We start from the raw sequence: 24,348 nt of genomic DNA on the forward strand, positions 1-24,348 counted from the left end.
GATAAACATGCCACATCTTTTACTCTAGCAATAAATTGATGGGCAAATGAGTGTGAATAAGCTGAAAGGTTATTGAGAGATGGGACAGGCAATGGCATTAGTGGCATTGGTCTGATTAAGAGCCAGAATTATTCCAATGGGCTGAATGGCCTCCTTCAGCTTCAGTGTAAGTCAGGGGGTTCCCAATCTTTTTCGTCCCGTTTACCCCTGGCAACTTTAATAGCACATAACAATGCTATTTCATTTATTTATGAACTAATGATGAACAGATACCGGTATACCAGAACCTAACACAGTAGGTCAATGAGAAAAAATATGTATAAAATCCAGAATCAACAAATTTACCACCTGGGTAGGCAAAATTTACCCCAGGTTGGGAACCCTTGGTGTAAGTAATGATGTCCAGAGAAATCAAAATTGGAGTATAGGCCACTGTAGATATGCTTACCTATTTTACTAGCAGAGCATTGATTACAATGCATCAAACCACAAAACCATTCGTAACACAGGAGAATATCTTTAAAGCAAGCTACTAGAGATTGCAGAATCATTTAAAAGAAACATTCAGCTCTTAAAATGTTAATATATATATATATGGCTTGTCACCCAGTTAAGAGTTAAGTTTACCTTTTGATCTGGTCTATTTGTGTCAACACAGCATTAACTACTCGAATGGCATCAGATGGCTCTGTACCAGCTTTTGAAGAATTCCTGGCTGCTGTCAAACTTTCAACCTGTAGCATGAGGGACACAAAATAAATAGACAATCCCGATGTAAATAGGCCATTGTCTGTATATATTTATATAATGGTATATGGACACACTGATCTGTTTTGTAGTAAATGCCTACTATGTTCTGTGTGCTGAAGCAAAGCAAGAATTTCATTGTCCTATCAGGGACACATGACAATAAACTCACTTGAACTTGAACGTTATCTACTCTTCAAGACAAATCAGTTAGTCTACCAAAAAGTTATTCATCAAGTTCCTCCTTTGGTTAAAAGTAAAATATCATAGGAACTTCAGCACAATTGTGATCAGAGTTTTTATTTTCAGATTCAGATTCAGATTCAATTGTAATTGTCATTGTCAGTGTACAGTACAGAGACAACGAAATGCATTTAGCATCTCCCTTGAAGAGCGACATAGCAAACAATTTGAATAAAAAATAAAAAAAATAATAATAATAATAAGTGTCCGGGGGGGGGGGGGGGGGGTGATTGGCAGTCACCGAGGTACGTTGTTTAGTAGAGTGACAGCCGCCGGAAAGAAGCTGTTCCTCGACCTGCTGGTTCGGCAACGGAGAGACCTGTAGCGCCTCCCGGATGGTAGGAGGGTAAACAGTCCATGGTTGGGGTTGAGAGCAGTCCTTGGCGATGCTGAGCGCCCTCCGCAGACAGCGCTTGCTTTGGACAGACTCAATGGAGGGGAGCGTGGAACCGGTGATGCGTTGGGCAATTTTCACCACCCTCTGCAATGCCTTCCGGTCGGAGACAGAGCAGTTGCCATACCATACTGTGATGCAGTTGGTAAGGATGCTCTCGATGGTGCAGCGGTAGAAGTTCACCAGGATCTGAGGAGACAGATGGACCTTCTTCAGTCTCCTCAGGAAGAAGAGACGCTGATGAGCCTTCTTGATCAGAGTAGAGGTATTGTGGGTCCAAGAGAGGTCATCGGAGATGTTGACTCCCAGGAACCTGAAGCTAGAAACACGTTCCACCTCCGTCCCGTTAATGTGGATGGGGGTGTGCGTGCCGCCTCTGGACTTCCTGAAGTCTACAATGAGCTCCTTGGTCTTCTTGGAGTTAAGGGCCAGGTTTATTGAAATATCAATGGTTCAAACTCTATTATTGCAATATTATTGTTTGTTTTTTACCCCAAAATGTTGCCTGGCCTGCTGAGTTCCTCCTGCAATAGCTTCTCACCGTATCCCATTATATGTGACAATAAACTAAAATAAACACTTTGCTTTTTGGTCAACACATTCCGATTCAATTTTAATTCCCAAAGCAACTTGCATAATTTTATGCAAGATAAACAGAACTTTCACAGCCTTTTTAGATCCCCTCAGATTCTCAAGGTTTGGGAAGTTCACTTAGAAACCCATGATCTAAAATAGCTGATACATCAGATATATTAAAATGATTTTCCCTTAAGATTGTTCCCAGTATGGAAAATATCTTCCCAAGCGAATACAACATTCTCAGTAGTGTCATGGCATCATCTTACCTCATCAATTAGAACAAATACGAGGGATTCTGTATCCATTATTAAGTCCCGAATTGTTTGAAACATCTTTGTAACAAGTTTTCCACTCTGTGTAAAAAAGATAATTTCATTAAAAATCTGTTAATATTGCCACACCTCACTTTGCCATTGGCTGCACATACAGTGAGTGAGACGTACAGGAAATAAGCAGATTTGTTTAAAAAAATTAGAAGCGTTATGTTATTTAATTGTATGCTTAATTATTTACGTGTTTATGATGATTGTCTTGTCCTCTAATGACAACACTTGAGCTGCCAGAGTTTCAGATAAGTTCCTTATTTAGTTGAAAGATGCAATATTTGTAATGGTCGGAGCAAATCACAACAGTTCTGGTGGTGTAATTAGTGATAGTGCAAAAGTGATAGTGTAGCTCCTCCTTCCCAAGAGTAGATTTGGAGTAGTCGTTTTACCCCAATGATGGAATTTCAGGAATTGGAATTTCCTTGAATTTCAGCAATTTGCTTAAGGATAGATTGCTGAGATCTTCAAAGTCCTGGAATAAAGGACCATGCTAGGCATCGCTAGGCACCAGATGGCAAAGGCCATCAGCAGTACTCTCTGTTCAGTGTTTTCCATCTTTGCTGCAATGGAATTTGAGCTGCAAGCCAGATTGTGTACTGTGGTTGGGACTGCCTTCTCCGAGGCTGAACTGGCCACTATTTCCATACTGGAAAGGATAGCTCTGGGCTCCATGTAAATCCGAGTACAAGAATGGGGATGTACTCCCACTCGTGCTTCTCAAAATGAACAGCCTTTCAGGTAGGCTTGCTAATGTCCCAAATGTCTCAAGGTTCACACTAATCACCCTCCATTCTTTCTCAAGTCCTCTACGAAGGACTTGATTTTCGCATGACTGCAGTTCACATGAAGGCAGGTAATATAGCAAACCCTGACGATAAACTACACTCTACTGATCACAGAATGCAATGATGGCAGTATTAAAGAGGGTGATGGAACGTCACCTTTCTAATTTTCTAGCAACCCGTACGCATGCACCTGTTGATTCATTTGAATAGCTTCAAGTGCAGGATAGTGCTGGAGCAATTGCGATATATGATTGATAGAGAATACTGTTGGAGGACACCAGATGCATGCAGCAACTTGAGAACTTATGGTAGTTACCAGTCGAGGAAGTTTCTATTTCATGTGCTCACTGTCCTTGGTCATTCATATGAAGTCATTAAACTTCATCCAGCATTAGGACCAGGTTATGCGTAGAGAGCATCGCCCATTAACGAGCTACAGGCACAATTTCAAATAGCCTAGGTACTTTTAGTGGGTATGTGGGGTTCCTGAAATTGTTTTCTATTGTTTGCTATTGCAAAAATAGACAATAGGTGCAGGAGTAGGCCATTCGGCCTTTCGAGCCAGCACCGCCATTCAATGTGATGATGGCTGATCATCCCCAATCAGTACCCCGTTCCTGCCTTCTCCCCATATCCCCTGACTCCGCTTTCTTTAAGGGCCCTATCTAGCTCTCTCTTGCAAGTATCCAGAGAACTAGCCTCCGCCGCCCTCTGAGGCAGAGAATTCCACACTCAACTCCGTGTGAAAGAGTGTTTCCTCATCTCAGTTCTAAATGGCTTACCCCTGATTCTTAAACTGTGGTCCCTGGTTCTGGACTCCCCCAACTTGTTTCCTACCTCTAGTGTGTCCAAGCCCTTAATAATCTTATGTTTCAATAAGATCCCCTCCCATCCTTCCGAACTCCAGAGTGTACAAGCCCAGCTGCTCCATTCTCTCAGCATATGACAGTCCCAACATCCCGGGAATTAACCTTGTAAACCTGCGCTGTACTCCCTCAATAGCAAGAATGTCCTTCCTCAAATTCGGGGACCAAATCTGCACCAGGGCCCTGTACAACTGCAGAAGGAGCTTTTTGCTCCTGTACTCAACACCTCTTGTTATGAAGGCCAACATACCATTCGCTTTCTTCACTGCCTGCTGTACCTGCATGCTTACTTACATTGACTGATGAACAAGGACCCCAGATCCCACTGTACTTCCACTTTTCAGAACTTGACACCATTTAGATAATCTGCCTTCCTGTTTTTGCCACGAAAATGGATAACCTCACATTTATCCACATTAAACTGCATCTGCCATTCATCCACATTAAACTGCATCTGCCATTCATCTGCCCACTCACCCAACATATCCAAGTCACCCTGCATTCTCATAGCATCCTCCTCAGTTCACACTGCCATCCAGCTTTGTGTCATCTGCAAATTTGCTAATGTTACTTTAAATCCCTTCATCTAAATCATTAATGTACATTGTAAATAGCTGCGGTCCCAGCACCGAGCCTTGCGGTACCCCACTAGTCACTGCCTACCATTCTGAAAGTGACCCGTTAATCCCTACTCTTTGTTTCCTGTCTGCCAACTAATTTTCTATCCATGTCAGCACTCTACCCCCAATACCATGTGCCCTAATTTTGCCCACTAGTCTCCTATGTGGGACCTTATCAAATGCTTTCTGAAAGTCCAGTTACACTACATCCACTGGCTCTCCCTTGTCCATTTTCCTAGTTACATCCTCAAAAAATTCCAGGATTAGTCAAGCATGACTTCCCGTTTGTAAATCCAAGCTGTTTCCAACCGATCCTGATACTGCTATCCAAATGTGCCGCCATATCATGTTTTATAATTGACTCCAGCATCTTCCCCACCACCGATGTCAGGCTAACTACTCTATAATTCCCTGTTTTCTCTCTCCCGCCTTTCTTAAAAAGTGGGATAACATTAGCTACCCTCCAATCCACAGGAACTGATCCTGAATCTATAGAACATTGGAAAATTATCACCAATGCGTCCACGATTTCTAGAGCCACTTCCTTAAGTACCCTGGGATGCAGACCATCAGGCCCTGGTGATTTATCAGCCTTCAGTCCCATCAGTCTACCCAACACCATTTCCTGCCTAATGTGGATTTCCTTCAGTTCCTCTGTCACCTCAGATCCTCTGGCCACTCGTACATCAGGATGATTGTTTGTGTCCTCCTTGGTGAAGGCGGATCCAAAGTACCTGTTCAACTCATCTGCCATTTCCTCCCTATAATAAATTCACCTTTTTCGGTCTTCAAGGGTCCAACTTTGGTCTTAACTAATTTTTTCCTCTTCACATACCTAAAGAAGCTTTTACTATCCTCCTTTATATTCTTGGCTAGCTTACCTTCATACCTCATCTTTTCTCTCTATATTGCATTTTTAGTTATCTTCTGTGCTTTTTAAACATTACCCAATTCTCACAATCCAAAGCAATATGTTGTGTTGCTTAAGCTGTCTGTGTGAACTGTACACGTAGATTTCTGCTATGAATGATACCAGGATAAACTGATACAAGCCCTTGTACCATGCTGATTCAGAACATGGTTTCTAATGTAACTGGATTACTAAAAAATGTGTTTTCTAATTTGGAAATGGCATAGGCTAGGATAAAGATGTTAAGTTCAAGTCCATTTCGAGGCTCACGGAACAGCAGAGGCTGGAATCTTGATTCCATTTGAATCTAGCATTTAAATCTAGCAACATTCTAGCATTTGCAATCTTTTGATTTAATTTGATAACCTAACTGGCAATTTAACCTCTTTACCAATCCAAAATTGATTTACTTGCAATGTATTTACCCATTACTCAAGATGGTGATTTAATAATTCATACTTTAGAGACAATTATGCTGAACTGTTGTGTGAGGTAATTTAGTGTTGACTTATCCAGGCCATATTAAAGAGAAATTAGACATTCATGCCAATTTAGATTCGATAACATAACCTGCAGGTTATATTATTAGAGCTTTAATCAATAATTATGTTAAATTATTTGCTTTTGTGATCAAAGTTAACAAACTGTAATTAACAATAACAATTAATTTTTAACACAATGTTCTGGGTTTGAAAAAGGAAGGCATTAAACAGTGCATTTTATTTTTCACAAGAAAATGATCTAAAAGACGTGAAAAAGTATTGGGCACTTTACCTCAGAAAACCATTTGGAGAAGAGACTATGGCTGTTAATTTCTATTAGCTGTCCATACCGGTACCTGAAAGAAGCCATTTAACAATTTTATTGACCTTTTAATTTCTTTCACTATCTGATGAATATGAAAAGGTTCCATATGTGCCAGTACTGCACATCAGGCAGGTTTTTGTTAAATACAAATGAATAAATGTGGAACAAAATGAAATGAATTCAAAAATAACTTAGTTCAATCTGACATCAAATTTGTGGATGCCTCACCGGTGAGAAAATCGAATAGTGAGTTTCTGAGCCAGTGCTTTACATAAAGATGTTTTCCCGGTTCCTGGTGGACCTATTTTAAATATAGAAAACAAAGTTGTCTCAACATTTATCTTGCTATGATTATTGTTTTATGATCTGGAATGCACCAGCCAAACAGATTGTGTAAGCAAATTAAATAGCAATTTTCAAATTAGAAAAACTTTTCACTGTAACGCAGTACACGTGACAATAATGAACATAAACATAAACCTAAGAACATTTAAAAGACATTTGGACAGGTACATGGATAGGAGTGGGTTACAGACTGAAGAAGGGTCTCGACCCAAAATGTCACCCATTCCTTCTCTCCAGAGATGCTGTCTGCACCGCTGAGTTCGAATGCATTTCGTTGTCTCTGTACTGTACACTGACAATGACAATTAAAATTGAATCTGAATCTGAATCTGAGTTACTCCAAAATTTTGTGTCTATTTACGGTTGACAGGGTTATGGGTCCAATCGAGCAGCTCCCTATACTTGTAGGCATCTCATCATGCCATGGACCCAGATCACCTCCTCCATCAAGCTGTCAGCAGAGAGCAGAGGCCACCCCGGCTGAAGTCCCGTCACCCTTTTGCTCCACATGGAAAGCAACTCCTAGCATCCATCCAACTGAGACCAAAGCACACTGGATAGCCACCAAGTGGACACAGGAGTGGAAGGCAACCTCATCGCCATTACACAGCGACATCTCCTCACCAGATAAAAGCTGTCCAGGGTCTGACCTCCCCAGTGGAGCATGGGTGAAGCTCAACAGACTTCGTACTGGAGTTGGACGTTTCAATGCCAGCATGTGGAGATGGGGACTCTGCCAGAGCCCAGCCTGTGAATGCGGATCAGAACAACAGACAGCCAACCATGTCATCTCTGAGTGCCCGCTCTATCACCCACCAAATGGAGCTCAGGGCCTGGCAGACATTGACGCAGAGACAACAACCTGGCTGCTCAACACCCGGCTTGAGATCTAAATATTTCTTTGCTTTATGTTTCATTTGCAAAGAGAAGGGATACGGGTCAAACGGGACTAACGTAGATAGGCATCTTGTCAGCATGGACGAGTTGGGCCAAAGTGCTTGCCTCCGTGCTGTAAGACTCTGAATGTACCTAACATTCTTTTATCCACTCAAATTATTTCCTCTCCTAGTATACTTCTGATGATTTTCAGTATAGACTGGAGGTCTCCAGATATCTACCCTTGCATATTCTTTCTAATAGGAATTATCGAAAAATATCAGTAGGAACCTTTTTATCCTTTCCTAATCTGAGCGTAGAAATAAATACATTACTGCATTCTGTCTTGAGCACATTATGTTACCCAATTCTATCACTTAGTTCTTCAATTGCTAGAATGCACTCAAAAACTGGGTGTGTATCAGATTAAATTTGGTGGTATGCATTACTGCTTTTAGACACAGCCAAGACCTGTATTTTGAAAATTGCAGATTTGTGTATGCTGCATTTCCCAATTGAGCTTTAAAATCTAGTAATCAATATCCAGAACAATAAATACCCAGATACTCTGGTGACACTAATATTAGGAGAGAGACGAGAGACAAGTCATTAACAAAGGTTAGAACACAAAATATACTACAGTAGTAATAACATCAAATGAGCCGAGACTAACCATGGAGCAGCACCACTCGATTCCAAGTGATCAGATTACTATCAACATTTCTGTCAGAAAACAGCAAGGTGGTAGAGACGTAGTCAAGTAACTGCAAGAAATTTATTGTAGGTTAACACTCACAGGAATATCGACCAACTGTATTCCAAAAATATCAAAGCAAAGAAATTTAATTGGATTTTTAATAGATTATGCCAAAAATAACTGTTCTGTGCATTTAGTTACACATCCAGTCACATTTTCATTGTATATTTTGTATGCAAACATACACATAGAAAATTCTGCTCATACACATAGAAAATTCAGCTCTGCCCCAACACCCCAACAATATCTCATTCTTTCACTATCACATATAATTCTATTTTAAAGTAGCTTCTGAACTTTCTTTCCATGGTGCCTTAAGTGTAAAAATATTGTCCTTGCATCAGTCTGCAGAGTCAGAGTCATACAGCGTCCCATCTACTAGTCTCATCTGGCCATATTTGGCCCATATCACTCTAAACCTGTACCTGTCTAAATGTTTCTTAAACATTTCGATAGTACCTGCCTCAACTACCTCCTCCGGCAGCTCGTTCCATTCACCCACCACCCTTTGTGTGGAAAAAGTCCCCCCTCAGGTTGCTATTAAATCCTTCCCCCCCCTCACAAACCTATGTCCTTTGATTCTCAATGCTCCTCCTCTGGGCAAGAGACTCTGTGTGTCTACCTGATCTATTCCTCTCAACTGTACATATTTTGTCATTTTTGAGTTAAAATAACTAGATTCGATTGGTGGCATATACCCTGATTCTCATTTGAACGTTGGTGACCGAGAATTATTTTGCAGGAGAACATTCTGCAATAACACTAGAGGATCAAGGGTTATTTTTGGAGAAAACAACGTAAGATTGACACTGACATGAAGAACTGTCTAAAATAAAAAGTATTTCAGGAAATAAGGGCAAATCCAAAAAATTAAAAAGTATGAGCTGCATACTCCTCAATACACATGTACTGCAAACCTAAACCGATGGGAAATTAAATAAACTTTATAAATCTTTTCAGCAGTTTTATGAAAGTGTCGCTATTTTTTAAACCACTTACTTGTGACTTAACTTCACTATCATATACCAAGCTCTCCCAGAGTCCATGAAATTCACCTATGAAGACGGGATTAGAAAGTATACTTAGTAACATAGGGTGATAACGTTAGCTCATGATTTTAAAACATTAAATAATTATCCTACAAGAAATCTTAATTGATTGGAATTTGTTTCGGCCCATCAAGTCCACGTATTCCATACAGACAGCACCTGTAGTCGGGTTCAACCCCAATCTCTGGCGCTGTAAGACAGCAAATGTACAGCTACGCCTCTGTGGCGTCTCATACTTGGTAAACACATTTTTAAGGACGTTGCCACACAGCCAGCACGCATGCTTTGATTTTTATAACTAGCACGTTAAATTAATATTGATCAAGCAGAGGGAGTTAGATGTGGCCCTTGTGGCTAAAGGGATGTGGCCCTTGTGGCTAAGGGATCAGGGGGTATGGAAAGAAGGCAGGTACAGAATACCGAGTTGGATGATCAGCCATGATCATATTGAATGATGGTGCAGGCTCGAAGGGCCAAATTTTCTATGTTTCTATAAGATTAAAAAATAGTTTACTAATTTTAATAGTTTAAAAATAATTAACTGCAAACTAATATTACTGATCTTATTCTTTTAATTAGATTGTCCATATTCAAAGCCTCCCTGCATCCCCACCATAGCCAAATTAAAACTAGTTTAGTCATAGCCCATGCTGAACTAGCTTAGTTTCAGCAAAAAACTTGGATATATTCCACCTGATTCCCTCACCCAAACAATTAAAATAAATTGTTAATTTCAGAACTTCTTTGTTTTGTTAATCAATGATCAATTCACTCCAGTAGGTTACTCTGAATAATAAATCTGCTTTAAATATATTGAATACTAGACCAAGTGCAGCCGGGTCTGCTCCCCCAACGCAGCCGTTCCCTACCCGTAGCCCCCACGGGAGACGTGGTTCTCCAACTCAAGCCGTTCCCGAACATAAGCAGTGCGGCAGTTTTTAAATGGCGTCTTTGAGGCGAGAGGCGGGCGCTAGCAGCCGTTATGGTCGCTGGCCAGCAGGAGGCGACAAAATTAGGGAGTGGGGGGGGGGGGAGAAGGATTTTATTAAAAATGTGTACATAAACACGACAAAATTTAATCAGGAGTGGATACTTGGAATGAAAAGTGAAATCTCTACCAAAATAGAAAAAATCTCGGCGTTTCTGGGTCTGGTGTTGGCGTAGCAACAAATCAAAGGCTGGCACCCACAAGTCAGGCAGAAACACACACACACACACACACACACACACACACACACACACACACACACACACACACACACACACACACACACACACACACACACACACACACACACACACACACACACACACACACACACACACACACACACACACACACACACACACACACACACACACACACACACACACACACACACACACACACACACACACACACACACACACACACACACACACACACACACACACACACAATAATCTATATTACTAAATCTCTGTTCTTGACCGCTTTTGGCCTACTGTGCTGCAATTTCCGACAGAGCCCCCCTACGCCTTACGGGTGCGGAGGATTTTTCCCATCGATGACAAATCAGAGAGATATTAATGTTTTTTAAAAAATCACCATTCTCTCTGCTGCCCCTGCTGGAGGGAGGGGGAGGGACTATAAAACCAGGAAGTGGTGTGCCTCACTCACTCGCTACAAGATGGATGAAGCCAAGGGTCACGTCTCACTGAGCTCTGAATAACACTGAACAAATGTCTAAGCAACTGTGAGTACCCTTAATGTGGTTTGAAAATGAAAATATGGTTTGTTTGAAGTAAAAAGGCACTGCCTGCAAATGGTTGTTTGAATGCTTTGGCTTGAAGTTGAAAGGCACTACTTACTGCAAATGGTGGCATGAAGTTGAAAGGCACTACTTACTGCAAATGGTGACTTGGGTGCTTTGGCTTGAAGTTGAAATGCACTATTTACTGCAAATGGTGGCTTGGGAGCTTTGGTTTAAAGTTCAAAATGCACTACTTACTGCAAATGGTGGCTTGGGAGCTTTGGCTTGAAGTTTAAAAAAAATCACCATTCTCTCTGCTGCACCTGCTGGAGGGAGGGGGAGGGACTATAAAACCAGGAAGTGGTGTGCCTCACTCACTCTCTGCAAGATGGATGAAGCCAAGGGTCACGTCTCTCTGAGCTCTGAATGACACTGAACAAATGTCTACACAACTGTGAGTACCCTTAATGTGGTTTGAAAATGAAAATATGTTTTTTTTTAAAGTAAAAAGGCACTGCCTGCAAATGGTTGTTTTGGGTGCTTTGGCTTGAAGTTGAAAGGCACTACTTACTGCAAATGGTGGCTTGGGAGCTTTGGTTTAAAGTTGAAAGGCACTACTTGCTGCAAATGGTGGCTTGGGAGCTTTGGCCTGAAGTTGAAAGGCACTACTTACTGCAAATGGTGGCTTGGGTGTTTTGCTTGAAGTTGAAAGGCACTACTTACTGCAAATGGTGGCTTGGGTGCTTTGGCTTGAAGTTGAAAGGCATTACTTACTGCAAATGGTGGCTTGGGTGCTTTGGCTTGAGGTTGAAAGGCACTACTTACTACTGCTTGAAGTTGAAAGGCACTACTTACTGCAAATGGTGGCGGTGGATTTGGCTTGAAGTTGAAAGGCACTTATTACTGCAAATGGTGGCTTGGGTGCTTTGTCTTGAGGTTGAAAGGCACTTATTACTGCAAATGGTGGCATGTAGTTGAAAGGCACTACTTACTTGGCTTGTAGTTGAAAGGCACTACTTACTGCAAATGGTGCCTTGGGAGCTTTGGCTTGAAATTTAAAAAAAATCACCATTCTCTCTGCTGCCCCTGCTGGAGGGAGGGGGAGGGACTATAAAACCAGGAAGTGGTGTGCCTCACTCGCTCTCTGCAAGATGGATGAAGCCAAGGGTCACGTCTCTCTGAGCTCTGAATAACACTGAACAAATGTCTACACAACTGTGAGTACCCTTAATGTGGTTTGAAAATGAAAATATGGTTTGTTTGAAGTAAAAAGGCACTGCCTGCAAATGGTTGTTTGGGTGCTTTTGGGTGCTTTGGCTTGAAGTTGAAAGGCATTACTTACTGCAAATGGTGGCTTGGGTGCTTTGGCTTGAGGTTGAAAGGCACTACTTACTGCAAATGGCGGCTTGGTTGCTTTGGCTTGAAGTTAAAAGGCACTACTGCAAATGCCCTTACTTCATGTTTGCACTGTATATTGATTTTAGATAAAACGCATGTGTGTAGGTGCAGAGAATTCTTCACATCAATGAAAAATAAGAGTTATTAGTGTTTAAAAAATGGTGAGAATCTCTCTCCTGTCAACCATGCCATGAAAGCCACACCTTTTCTGGTGGGAGGGGGAGGGGTTATAAAACCCGGAAGTGTGGGTGTGGCTCAGTCTCTGCATGATGGGGGGGGGAGAGGTCATGACTGTCTGAGCTGTGAATCAACTGAACACACTGAATGTCTACTGAACTGTGAGTTTGGTGTTATGTGTGGTTTTATGTTCGTTTCACCCTGCTTGAAATGGTATGAAGCTGCATTTGAATTCGGTGGCCTTGCACCCTGCTTGAAGTGGTTGGAAACTGCACTTGAATTTGGTGGCCTTGCGCCCTGCTCATAGTGGTTGCACTTGGTGGCCTTGAACCCTGCTTGAAATGGTAGGAACATGGATTTGAATTTGGTGGACTTGAAATGGTAGGAACATGGATTTGAATTTGGTGGACTTGCACCCTGCTTGCAATGGAATTTCAAGGAATAGTCATGAGTCAACTGCCAGCCCACCAGCCGTGAGTGAGCTGCCAGCAGATCAGGCTTGAGGGACTGAGCTGCCACCCCAAGAACCTATACCAGTGCTCCAGAAAGCCCCCCCACTGGCCACCAATATTGGAATTGGTGGAGAGGTGGAATATTGCGTCGGGGGACCAGCCCTCCCGTGTGAACATGGGACCCAACGGGTCCCACTTAGTCTAGTATTATATAGATATATGTTGTTGATATTTTTTATTTCAGGTGCCCAGCATTAGTTTTAATTTCTAAGTGCCACTTTAACATTTACTGTGGATTGTTCAATGTCTGACATTAACAAAAACTTGCCATTGGCTATGAACATTTAATAACAATTTCATAATTCAGAAGATTATTATTTGTGGTACATACCTGCAGGTAATAGCCAGTTGTTTGATGCTGCCATATTCTCCTCTTCCCCCTCCAGAATCTCTGAAGATGGACCTTCCTCATTCAGTCGAAAGATATATATTGAAAGATTGCATTTTGTCAGGTCAATAGGCTGCAAGAAACATGTAAAGAGCTGTTAGTAAAATATTGGATAATTCTGAAAAATATGATATTGTATGGCTTGTCCATCTCAGAAATAGATTAGTTGATTGTGGTATAAGACCATAAGGCACAGGAGCATTCAGCCCATTGCGATGACTCTGCCATTCAATCATGGCAGATCTATTTTTCCCTCTCAACCCCATTCTCCTGCCTTCTCCCTGTAACCTTTGACACCCTGAGTAATCCAGAACATATCGATCCCAGTTTTAAAAAATAGCGAAAATCTTGGTCTCCACAGCCAACTGCGGCAATGAATTCCACATATTCAAGTTCAAGTTACATTTATTGTCACATGCACCAATTGGTACAGTGCGATTTGAGTTACCATACAGCCATACGAATAAAAAGAACACATTACACGATAGAATTTAACATGAACATCCCCACACAGCGGAATCAAAGTTTCCCACTGTGAGGGAAGGCAATCAAGTTTAGTCATCTTCCTCTTTGTTCACCCATGGTCGGGGCCTTTGAGCCCACCACAGTCACCACTACGGACGGCCGATGTACAGGCTCTCTCGCTGGGATGATCGGAGCTCTAGCGTCGGAACTGAAGAACACATTCAGCGGCTTGGAGTTTCCTAATTGGCCACTTCTTACCGGAGACCGTGGCTTCCGAGTGCACAGGCCGAGCTGGGCGGAGATTCAACATTGGCGATCCTCGGCAAAAGATCCCAGGACTCCGCGATGTTAAAGACAGCGGGCCCGTGGCTGGAAGATCCGCAAACCACAGCCCCACGGTGTCAATCAGCAGGCCCAACACTCCGGAGCTCCAACACAAGAGATCCCTGGCAAGCCATCGGCCCGCTCCGCATTGGAATCCAGTGCTGCGCCGCTGCTGAAGCTCTGGCCGGTCTCTCAAGCCTGATCTGCTGGCAGCTCACTCGCGATTGGTGGACTGGCAGTTGACTCATGACCATTCCTTGAAATTCCTTTTCAAGCAGGGTGCAAGGCCACCAAATTCAAATCCATGTTCCTACCATTTCAAGCAGGGTGCAAGGCCACCAAATTCAAATCCATGTTCCTACCATTTCAAGCAGGGTGCAAGGCCACCGAATTCAAGTGCAGTTTCCAACCACTTCAAACAGGGTGCAAGGCCACCGAATTCAAGTGCAGTTTCCAACCACTTCAAGCTGGATCCAAGGCCACCAAATTCGTGCAGTTTCATACCACTTCAAGCAGGATGCAAGGCCGCCAAATTCAAGTGCAGTTTCATTCCACTTCAAGCAGGGTGCAAGGCCACCAAATTCAAGTGCAGTTTCATTCCATTTCAAGCAGGGTGCAAGGCCACCAAATTCAAATGCAGCTTCATACCATTTCATGCAGGGTGAAACCACCATAAAACCACACAAAACACCAAACTCACAGTTCATTAGACATTCAGTGTGTTCAGTTGATTCACAGCTCAGACAGAGTCGTGTCCTCTCCCTCCCCCATCATGCAGAGACTGAGCCACACACACACTTCCGGGTTTTATAACCCCTCCCCCTGGAAAAGGTGTGGCTTTCATGGCGTGATTGACAGGAGAGAGATTCTCAAGATTTTTTAAACACTAATAACACTTTTATTTTTAATTGATGGGAAGAATTCTCTGCACCTGCTCAGCGGAGGGGGACCGAGTAAGATGGCCAAAAATCACAGCCGTAAGTGGTAGCGTTTTATCTAAAATCAATATACAATGCAAACAGGAAGTAAGTGCATTTGCAGTAGTGCCTTTCAACTTCAAGCCAAAGCAGTGCTTTTTACTTCAAACAAACCATATTTTCATTTACAATCCACATTAAGGCTACTAAAAGTTGTGTAGACATTTGTTCAGTGTTATTCAGAGCTCATAGAGACGCGAGAGGCGAGCCGTGGCTTCATCTATCTTGTAGAGAGTGAGGCACACCACTTCCTGGTTTTATAGTCCCTCGCCCTCCTTCCAGCAGGTGCAGCAGATAGAATGGTGATTTTTTTTAAACTTCAAGCCAAAGCTCCCAAGCCACCATTTGCAGTAAGTAGTGCCTTTCAACCGCAAGCCAAAGCACCCAAGCCACCATTTGCAGTATGTCGTGCCTTTCAACTTTGTCAAAGCATCCAAGCCACCATTTGCAGTAAGTAGTACCTTTCAACTTCCAGCTAAAGCACCCAAGCCACCATTTGCAGCAAGTTGTGCCTTTCAACTGCATGCCACCATTTGCAGCAAGTTGTGCCTTTCAACTGCATGTCACCCTTTGCAGTAAAACGTGCCTTTCAACTTCAAGCCAAATCACCCACCACCATTTGAAGTAATTAGTGTCTTTCAACTACAAGCCAAAGCACCCAAGCCACCATTTGCAGTAATTAGTGTCTTTCAACTTCAAGCAAAGCACCCAAGCCACCATTTGCAGTAAGTAGTGCCTTTCAACCTCAAACCAAAGCATCCAAGCCACCATTTGCAGTAAGTAGTGTCAAGCCAAAGCACCCAAGCCACCATTTGCAGTAAGTAGTGCCTTCCAACTTCAAGCCAAAGCACCCAAGCCACCATTTGCAGTAAGTAGTGCCTTTCAACTCCATGCCACCATTTGCAGTAAGTAGTGCCTTTCAACTTCAAGCGTTCTGTCGGAAATCGCAGCACAGTGGGCCAAAAATGGTCAAGATCAGAGTTTTAGTAATATATAGATAGACAGAAAGGAAGGAGGTGGGGTGGCATTGCTGGTTTAAGAGGAGATTAATGCAATAGCAAGGAGAGACATTAGCTCGGATACTATAGAATCGGTATGGGTATAACTGTGAAATAGCCACGGACAGAAAACTGTCGCTTATACAGACCACCAAACAGCAATAGGGAGCTGAGAGCAGTAGGGAGGTTGGGGATAGCATCAAACAGGAAATTAGGGATGCATGTAGCAAAGGTACAGCAGTTATCATGGGTGACTTTAATCTACATTTAGATTGGGCTAACCAAAATGGTAGGAGTGCTGAGGAGGAGGATTTCCTAGAATGTACACAGGATGGTGTACACACTAGTGGACAGGTAATCCTTGACTGGGTATTGTGTAATGAGGAAGGATCTTGTTGTCAAAAGACCCTCGGGCAACAGTGACCATAATTTGGTGGAATTCTGCATTAGGATGGAAAGTGACACGGTTAATTCAGAGACAAGGGTCCTGAACTTAAAGAAAGAAGACTTTGAGGATATGAGATGGGAATTGGCTAGGATATATTGCAAATTACACTTAAAGGGTTGATGTTGGTAAAACAAAGGCAAAGATTTAAAGACCGCATGGAGGAACTCCAAAAATTGTTCATCCCTGAATGGCTAAAAAATAAAACAGGGAAGGCGGCTCGACCATGGCTAACGAGGGAAATCAAGGAAAGTCGATTGTTAAAGATGTTATAGCAGCGCATTTGGAAAGCAGTGACTGATTCGGTCAAAGTCAGCATGGATTTATTAAGAGGAAATCATGCTTGACAAATCTTCTGGAATTTTTTGAGAATGTAACAAGTAGAATGGATAAGGGAGAGCCAGTGGATGTGGTGTATCCGGACTTTCAAAAAGCCTTTGACAAGGTCCCACACAAGATTTGTGTGCAAAATTAGAGCATATGATATTAGGGGTAGGGTATTATCAAGGATAGAGAACTGGTTGGCAGACAGGAAGCAAAGAGTGGGAATTAACGGATCCTTTTCCGAATGGTAGGCAGTGACCAGTGGGGTGCCGCAAGGTTCAGGGCTGGGACCCCAGTTATTTACAACTTATACTAACGATTTAGTCGAGGGAATTAAATGTAACATCTCAAAGTTTGAAGATAACACAAAGCTTGGTGGCAGTATGAGCTGTGAGGAGGATGCTATGCGGCTGCAGGGTGATTTGGATAGGTTGGGTGAGTGGGCAGATGCATGACAGATGCAGTATAATGTGGATAAATGTCAGGTTATCCACTTTGGTGGCAAGAACGGGTAGGCAGATTATTATCTAAATATCTGATTATTAGGAAAAGGGGATGTGCAGCGAGATCTATGTGTGCTTGTACATCACTGAAAGCAAGCATGCAGATACATAGAAACATAGAAAATAGGTGCAGGACTAGGCCATTCGGCCCTTCGAGCCTGCACCGCCATTCAATATGATCATGGCTGATCATCCAACTCAGTATCCTGTACCTGCATTCTCTCCATACTCCCTGATCAATTTAGCCACAAGGGCCACATCTATCTCCCTCTTAAATGTAGCCAATGAATTGGCCTCAACTATCTTCTGTGGCAGGGAGTTCCAGAGATTTACCACTCTCTGTGTGAAAAATGTTTTCTCATCTCGGTCCTAAAGGATTTCCCCTTTATCCTTAAACTGTGACCCCTTGTCCTGGACTTCCCCAACATCGGGATCAATCTTCCTGCATCTAGTCTGTCCAACCCCTTAAGAATTTTGTAATTTTCTATAAGATCCCCCCTCAATCTTCTAAATTCTAGCGAGTACAAGCCGAGTCTATATAGTCTTTCTTCATGTGAAAGTCCTGACATCCCAGGAATCAGTCTAGTGAACCTTCTCTACCTTCACAACAGGTAGTGAAGAAAGCTAATTGGCCTTCATTGCGACATTTGCGTTTAGGAGCAAGGAGGTCCTACTGCAGTTGTACAGGGCCCTGCTGAGACCGCACCTGGAGTATTGTGTGCAATGTTGGTCTCTTAATTTGAGGAAGGACATTATTGCTATTGAGGGAGTGTAGCGTAGGTTCACCAGGTTAATTCTCGGGATGGCAGGATTGACATATGATGAAATAATGGGTCGACTGGGCTTGTATTCACTGGAATTTAGAAATATGAGAGGGGATCTTATAGAAACATATAAAATTATTCGAGGCTAGATGCAGGAAAATTTTTCCCGATCTTGGGAGAGTCCAGACCAGGAGTCACAGTTTATGAATAAGGGGTAGGCCATTTAGGATTGAGATGAGGAAAAACTTCACCCAGAGAGTTGTGAATCTGTGGAATTCTTTGGCACAGAAGGCAGTGGAGGCCAATTCACTGAACGTTTTCAAGAGAGAGTTAGGTTTAGCTCTTAGGGCTAAAGGAATCAAGGGATATGGGGAGAACGCAGGTACTGATTTTAGATGATCAGCCATGATCATATTGAATGGCAGTGCTGGCTCGAAGGGCCGAAAGGCCTACTCCTGCACGTATGTTTCTATGAGTGGAATATATTGCCACAGGCAGCTGTGGTGGACAAATCACTGGGTATTTTTAAAGCTCAGATTGACAGATTCTCAGATTGAAAGATCTATCAGCCATGATTGAACGGCAAAGGAGATACGATGGGTAGAATGGTCCAAATCTGCTTCAATGACATGAATAATAAGTGACACATCCTGTTTTGCACGAAACAAACAAAAACAATTTTATTCTATTTTACAAACAAAATTGTTACTGGTATTTACCTTCGCCCTTACCTGTTTTTCTTTAATTGTAAGATCTGTATCCACAATGCTTACAGAATTTACATTCCTTGCCAGAAATTCATCATCGAATTGCATCCATGTATAATCTCCAAATACTACTCGGTGCCTACTTAGCAACTGCAGTATACCCACCCGCACATCTTCTTGCTTCACAGTACTATAAAACAGAAATAAACATTGCAAAAATATTCAGCTGCTTCTTGCAAGTGAATTTATATTTACAGTTTTTGTTTCTTGACGTTATACACTGAAATGGGTAATTGTGCTTGTACCTTAATGGACTAGGATTTATTTTAAAATCTGCAATTTGACATTTGGTTATTATGCAAATTTACAGTATTTTTACTTAAAGCATAAACAGCACAGTATAGCACAAGACAGGCTCTTTGACACACAATGTCTGTTTGGAACATGATAACAAGACCATCTCTTGTCTACCTGCATATAATCCATATCCCTATTTTACTGTATGCCTATCCAAAAGCCTTTAAATACCACTATGGTACCTGCCTCAACCACCAACTCCAGCAGTGCATTCCAGGCACTCACCACCCCCTGTATTAAAAAATAAGTTGCCCCACACATCTCCTTTAAACTTTGCCCCTCTCACCTGATATCTATAGTGTGATTGCACGAAAGGTCACTGGGTCATAGGGCTCGACGCATGGAGCCGCTAAATCCAACTGGAAGACATCCGTCACTTCCGGTATATGTTATTAATGCTAGAAACACGTACTTTCCTACCTGTTAAAAACCGCCAAAATGTTGAATTTTTGCGCTGAAAATAATTGTGGGAGTCGGGGTAAGTGTGAGAGACATGCACCCAACTTCAGAATTCCAAACGTGAAGCGAAATGAAGGTATAGAGAGGCGAGAACTGAAGGGACAACAGCTAAAGTGCTTGGTAAACATTGAAAATATTGTGAATTATCGCGTTTGCTCACTGCATTTCATCAAGTAAGGCATTATTTGTGTTTTTTCTTGATTCCTTTGGCATCTAAAAATTCTCAGAAGTGATAAATCTGGCTGTAAATTTTTCTTCAGATGCGTTTTCATTTTGTATGTAAAAACCCACGAGAACCTTGGGCGATTTAAAAATATTACAGCCAGATTTATCATTTCTGAAACTTTTTAGATGCCAAAGGAATCAAGAAAATACACAAAAATTGCCTTAGTTGATGAAATGCAGTGAGCAAACGGCCAATGTTCGCCAAGCACTCTGGCTGTTGTTGTCCCTTCAGCTCTTGTTTCTATCTACCGTCATTTCTTCTCACTTTTGGAATTCGTTTGGATGTAGGCTAAATGTCTCACACGCTTATCCCGATTTCCATAATTATTTACAGCGCAAAAATTGACAATTTCAGCGGGTTTTAACGGGCCCGCTACGCTGGAAACAATGGTAAGTGCCTACCTGCAGTTCATCGCGTGTAATCCATTTGGAGTAGCGTAGCAACCGTATGGGTCATGGGTCGTGACCCGACTGCCATGAACCTCCCTATACTGTTTAGGATTCCATTTTTCCACCCCAGGAAAAGATTCTGACCTTCTGCCTTATCCATGCCTCTCATTGTTCATTTTAATGCAACAAGTTGCAGAAATGCAAGAACGGAGTTAGAAGCACAATTTGAGTGAAAAGCTGGAACTGTTGGATTTTAGCACTATTACTGGCACGTGTTACTGATTTACAATTTCAGGATTTTAATTATTTCCTCATTAGCGGGATGATTGTTTATTGTGGTAGACTGGGTACTATTTCAGATGAGTTGCTTAATTTTGATCGCACATACATCCAGGCAGGTGCAGAGTATTCCATCCTGGTTCTGACTTTTTAAATGATGAGAAGACTTAAGTGTGTCAGGCAGTGATTCACTGAATGGTGATGCCACTGAACTTCAGGGTAGAAACATAGAAAAACAAAGAAACATAGAAAATAGGTGCAGGAGTAGGCTATACGGCCCTTCAAGCCAGCACTGCCATTCAATACGATCATGGCTGATCATCCAAAAGAATCAGTACCCAATTCCGGCTTTTTCCCCCATATCCTTTGATTCCTTTAGCCCCAAGAGCAAAATCTAACTAGTGGCTGGTGGGGTACCGCAAGACTCGGTGCTGGGGCCGCAGCTGTTTACAATATGCATCAATGATTTAGATGAAGGGATTCAAAGTATCATTAGCAAATTTGCAGATGACACAAAGCTGGGTGGCAGTGTGAACTGCGAGGAGGATGATATGAGAATGTAGGGTGATTTGGACAGGTTGGGAGAGTGGGCAGATGCATGGCAGATGCAGTTTAATGTGGATAAATGTGAGGTTATCCACTTTGGTAGTAAAAACAGGAAGGCAGATTACTATCTAAATGACGTCAAGTTGGGAAAAGGTGAAGTACAACGGGATCTGGGGGCCCTTGTACATCAGTCTATGACGGTAAGCATGCAGGTACAGCAGGCAGTGAAGAAAGCGAATGGCATGTTGGCCTTTATAACAAGAGAAATCAAATATAGGAGCAAAGAGGTCCTTCTGCAGTTGTACAGAGCCCTAGTGAGGCCACACCTGGAGTATTGTGTGCAGTTTTGGTCCCCTAATTTGAGGAAGGACATTCTTGCTTTAGAGGGAGTGCAGCACACAGAGAGTTGTGAGTGTGGGATTTTTTGCTTCGGAGGGCTGGTTCTCTGGATACTTTCAAGAGAGAGCTAGATAGTGCTCTTAAAGATAGCGGAGTCAGGGGATATGGGGAGAAGGCAGGAACGGGGTGTTGATTGGGGATCACACTGAATGGCGGTGCTGGCTCAAAGGGCCAAATGGCCTACTCCTGCACCTATTGTCTAACTCTCTCTTGAAAACATCCAGTGAATTGGCCTCCATATCCCTCCATTCCCTGTTTTTCTATATGCCTATCCAAAGGTCTCCATATCCCTCCATTCCATTTTTCTATATGCCTATCCAAAAGCCTCTTAAATACCACTATAGTATCTGCCTCAACCACCAACTCCAGCAATGCATTCCATGCCTTCAATGGCACCGAATTCCACAGATTCACAACTCTCTGGGTGGAAAAGTTTTTCCTCATCTCAGTCCTGAATAACCTATTCCTTATTCTTAAACAGTGACCCCCCCTGGTTCTGGACTCCCCCAACATCGGGAACATTTTTCCTGCATCTACCCAGTCCAATTCTTAATTTTATATGTTTCTATAAGATCCCCTTTCATCTTCCTAATTTCCAGCAAATACAAATCCATTCTTTATGGATAATTGAGTAGACTTTCTCTTGGTGGATGTAGTCACTACCTGACCATTTTTGTGGCACAAGAAGAAGGATATAAAATGCTGGAGTAAATCAGCGGGACAAGCAGCATCTCTGGATAGAAGGAATGGGTGAAGTTTTGGGTCGAGACCCTTCATCAGACCACACAAGTATCATGTGGCACAAGGATCATTTACCAATCCGCACAAAATTTGGTCGAGAGCTTGCTGCACGCTACATGGGAAGCCATATTTGCTGAGAAATTTGCAAATAGAATTGAACATTCTGCAATCATCAGCAAACATATCAATTCTGACCTTATGATCATGTAAGGAAGATCAATGATGAAGAACCAAATGGATCACTCAAAACCACTAGTTTTACTTGGCAAAATAAAATCATTTACCTGTTCTGTTTAACACAGACTTCCACGTGTATTTGCATTGATTCAAAAGACGGTAAAGCTTGCTTTAATTCACCAGCCACTGCATCCATTTGTAGTTACTGAAAAATATATATTTTTTTTAATTAAAACAATCCCAAATTTGCAATCACAATTTCAATGATAAGCCATGCTCCAAACATGCACATTTCATCAACCATTTTAAAGCAAACCAAGAGAAAACAAGTCAGAGAAAATGAAACTGAAATTACAACTGAACTAGACGCTGGTAAGATTACCTTCAGAGTACTGTATATAGTTTTGATTTCCCTATTTAAAGGAGGATACACTTGCTTTGGACAGTTCAGAGACACATATTGAGGGAGGTGGGACGAAACCCCCTTTGGAATTTTGAAAAAAAAGAGATCTTAATGAAATATTAAATTCTCAGTAAGGAGGGACAACGGTGAGTGAGAAGGGTCGCCCACATGAGCGGTGTCGGCTGGCTGAGGATGGGCCCGCGTAAGTGCGGTCGAGGACAGGTCACAAAAATCTCACCAGTTGGTGAGATTCTTGCATCGAAGTCCCTCACCCTGAGCACAGGATCCCCCCAGGGTTGCGTCCTCAGCCCCCTATTGTACTCCCTGTACACACATGACTGTGGGGCTAGGTTCAGATCCAACTCGAGAATCAAGTTTGCTGATGACACTGTAGTGGTGGGCCTGATCTCAGACAACGATGAGAAGGCCTACCGGGAGGAGGTGGCTGATCTGGCACTCTGGTGTCAGGACAACAGCCTCCTCTTGAACATCAAAAAAACTAAGGAGCTGATCGTGGACTTTAGGAAGGCACATCATCCGAGGACGTACACACTATTGAGGATAAATGGGGATACTGTGGATAGGGTGAGCTGTTTTAAATACCTGGGAGTCCACATCTCTGAGGATATGACATGGACATCACACGCCGCAGCACTCGTGAGTAAGGCAAAACAGCGCCTTTACCACCTCAGGCAATTGAGGAAATTCAGTGTCTCTGAGGATCCTCCAGTGCTTCTACTCAGCGGCTGTGGAAAGCATCTTGTCTGGAAATATCACGATTTGGTTTGGGAACTGCTCTGCCCAGGACAAGAAGGCTCTGCAGAGAGTAGTGCGTTCAGCCGAACACACTATGGGAACTACACTCGCCCCCCTGCAGGAACTATACATCAGGAGGTGCAACTCCGAAGCCAACAAGATCATGGAAGACCCTTTCCACCCCTGCAACGGACTGTTCCAGCTGCTACGGTCAGGCAAACGCCTCCGTTGCCATGCTGTGAGAACGGAGAGGTTGAGAAGGAGTTTCTTCCCAGAGGCCATTAGGACTGTAAACTCCTACCTCACCAGGGACTAACTTTACTGTACCACTCTACTGTTTTTTTTAAATTGCTGTTTTTTTTTCCTTTTTCCTTCCTCCCACAATATGTAATATGTAAAAGAATATATGATTCTGTTCCATTCTGTTTGTAGTTTGTTTGTTTTTTGCAAGTCTGCTAGCATTGCCACTTTTTATTTCACTGCACATCTCGTATGTGTATGTGACGAATAAACTTGACTTGGGGGATGTGCTACCGAGAACAAGGAGGGATCCAGTTTGGAGGGGACCGTTAAAAACAAAGAGGGACTCGGCAGGGG

The 24,348-nt window shown here is 42.6% G+C and overlaps 1 protein-coding gene across 2 annotated transcripts in view; it reads right to left on the reverse strand.

The window, feature by feature from the left end:
• The window catches only part of trip13 (thyroid hormone receptor interactor 13), a 64,859-nt gene that overhangs the window by 38,262 nt on the left and 2,249 nt on the right, over positions 1 to 24,348 (reverse strand). For both annotated transcript variants that reach the window (XM_055651339.1, XM_055651330.1), the window contains exons 2-10: positions 22,700 to 22,797; positions 19,044 to 19,209; positions 13,456 to 13,585; positions 9,255 to 9,310; positions 8,172 to 8,262; positions 6,506 to 6,578; positions 6,245 to 6,308; positions 2,230 to 2,316; positions 628 to 734 (exon numbers count right to left, since the gene is read on the reverse strand). In XM_055651339.1, coding sequence (XP_055507314.1) covers positions 628 to 734; positions 2,230 to 2,316; positions 6,245 to 6,308; positions 6,506 to 6,578; positions 8,172 to 8,262; positions 9,255 to 9,310; positions 13,456 to 13,585; positions 19,044 to 19,209; positions 22,700 to 22,788 — 863 coding nt within the window. In that variant the 5' untranslated portion in view covers positions 22,789 to 22,797. The remainder of the gene's footprint in view (positions 1 to 627; positions 735 to 2,229; positions 2,317 to 6,244; positions 6,309 to 6,505; positions 6,579 to 8,171; positions 8,263 to 9,254; positions 9,311 to 13,455; positions 13,586 to 19,043; positions 19,210 to 22,699; positions 22,798 to 24,348) is intronic.

Source organism: Leucoraja erinacea, chromosome 2 (genome assembly GCF_028641065.1).
Source record: "Leucoraja erinacea ecotype New England chromosome 2, Leri_hhj_1, whole genome shotgun sequence".
Lineage (NCBI taxonomy): Eukaryota > Metazoa > Chordata > Chondrichthyes > Rajiformes > Rajidae > Leucoraja > Leucoraja erinaceus.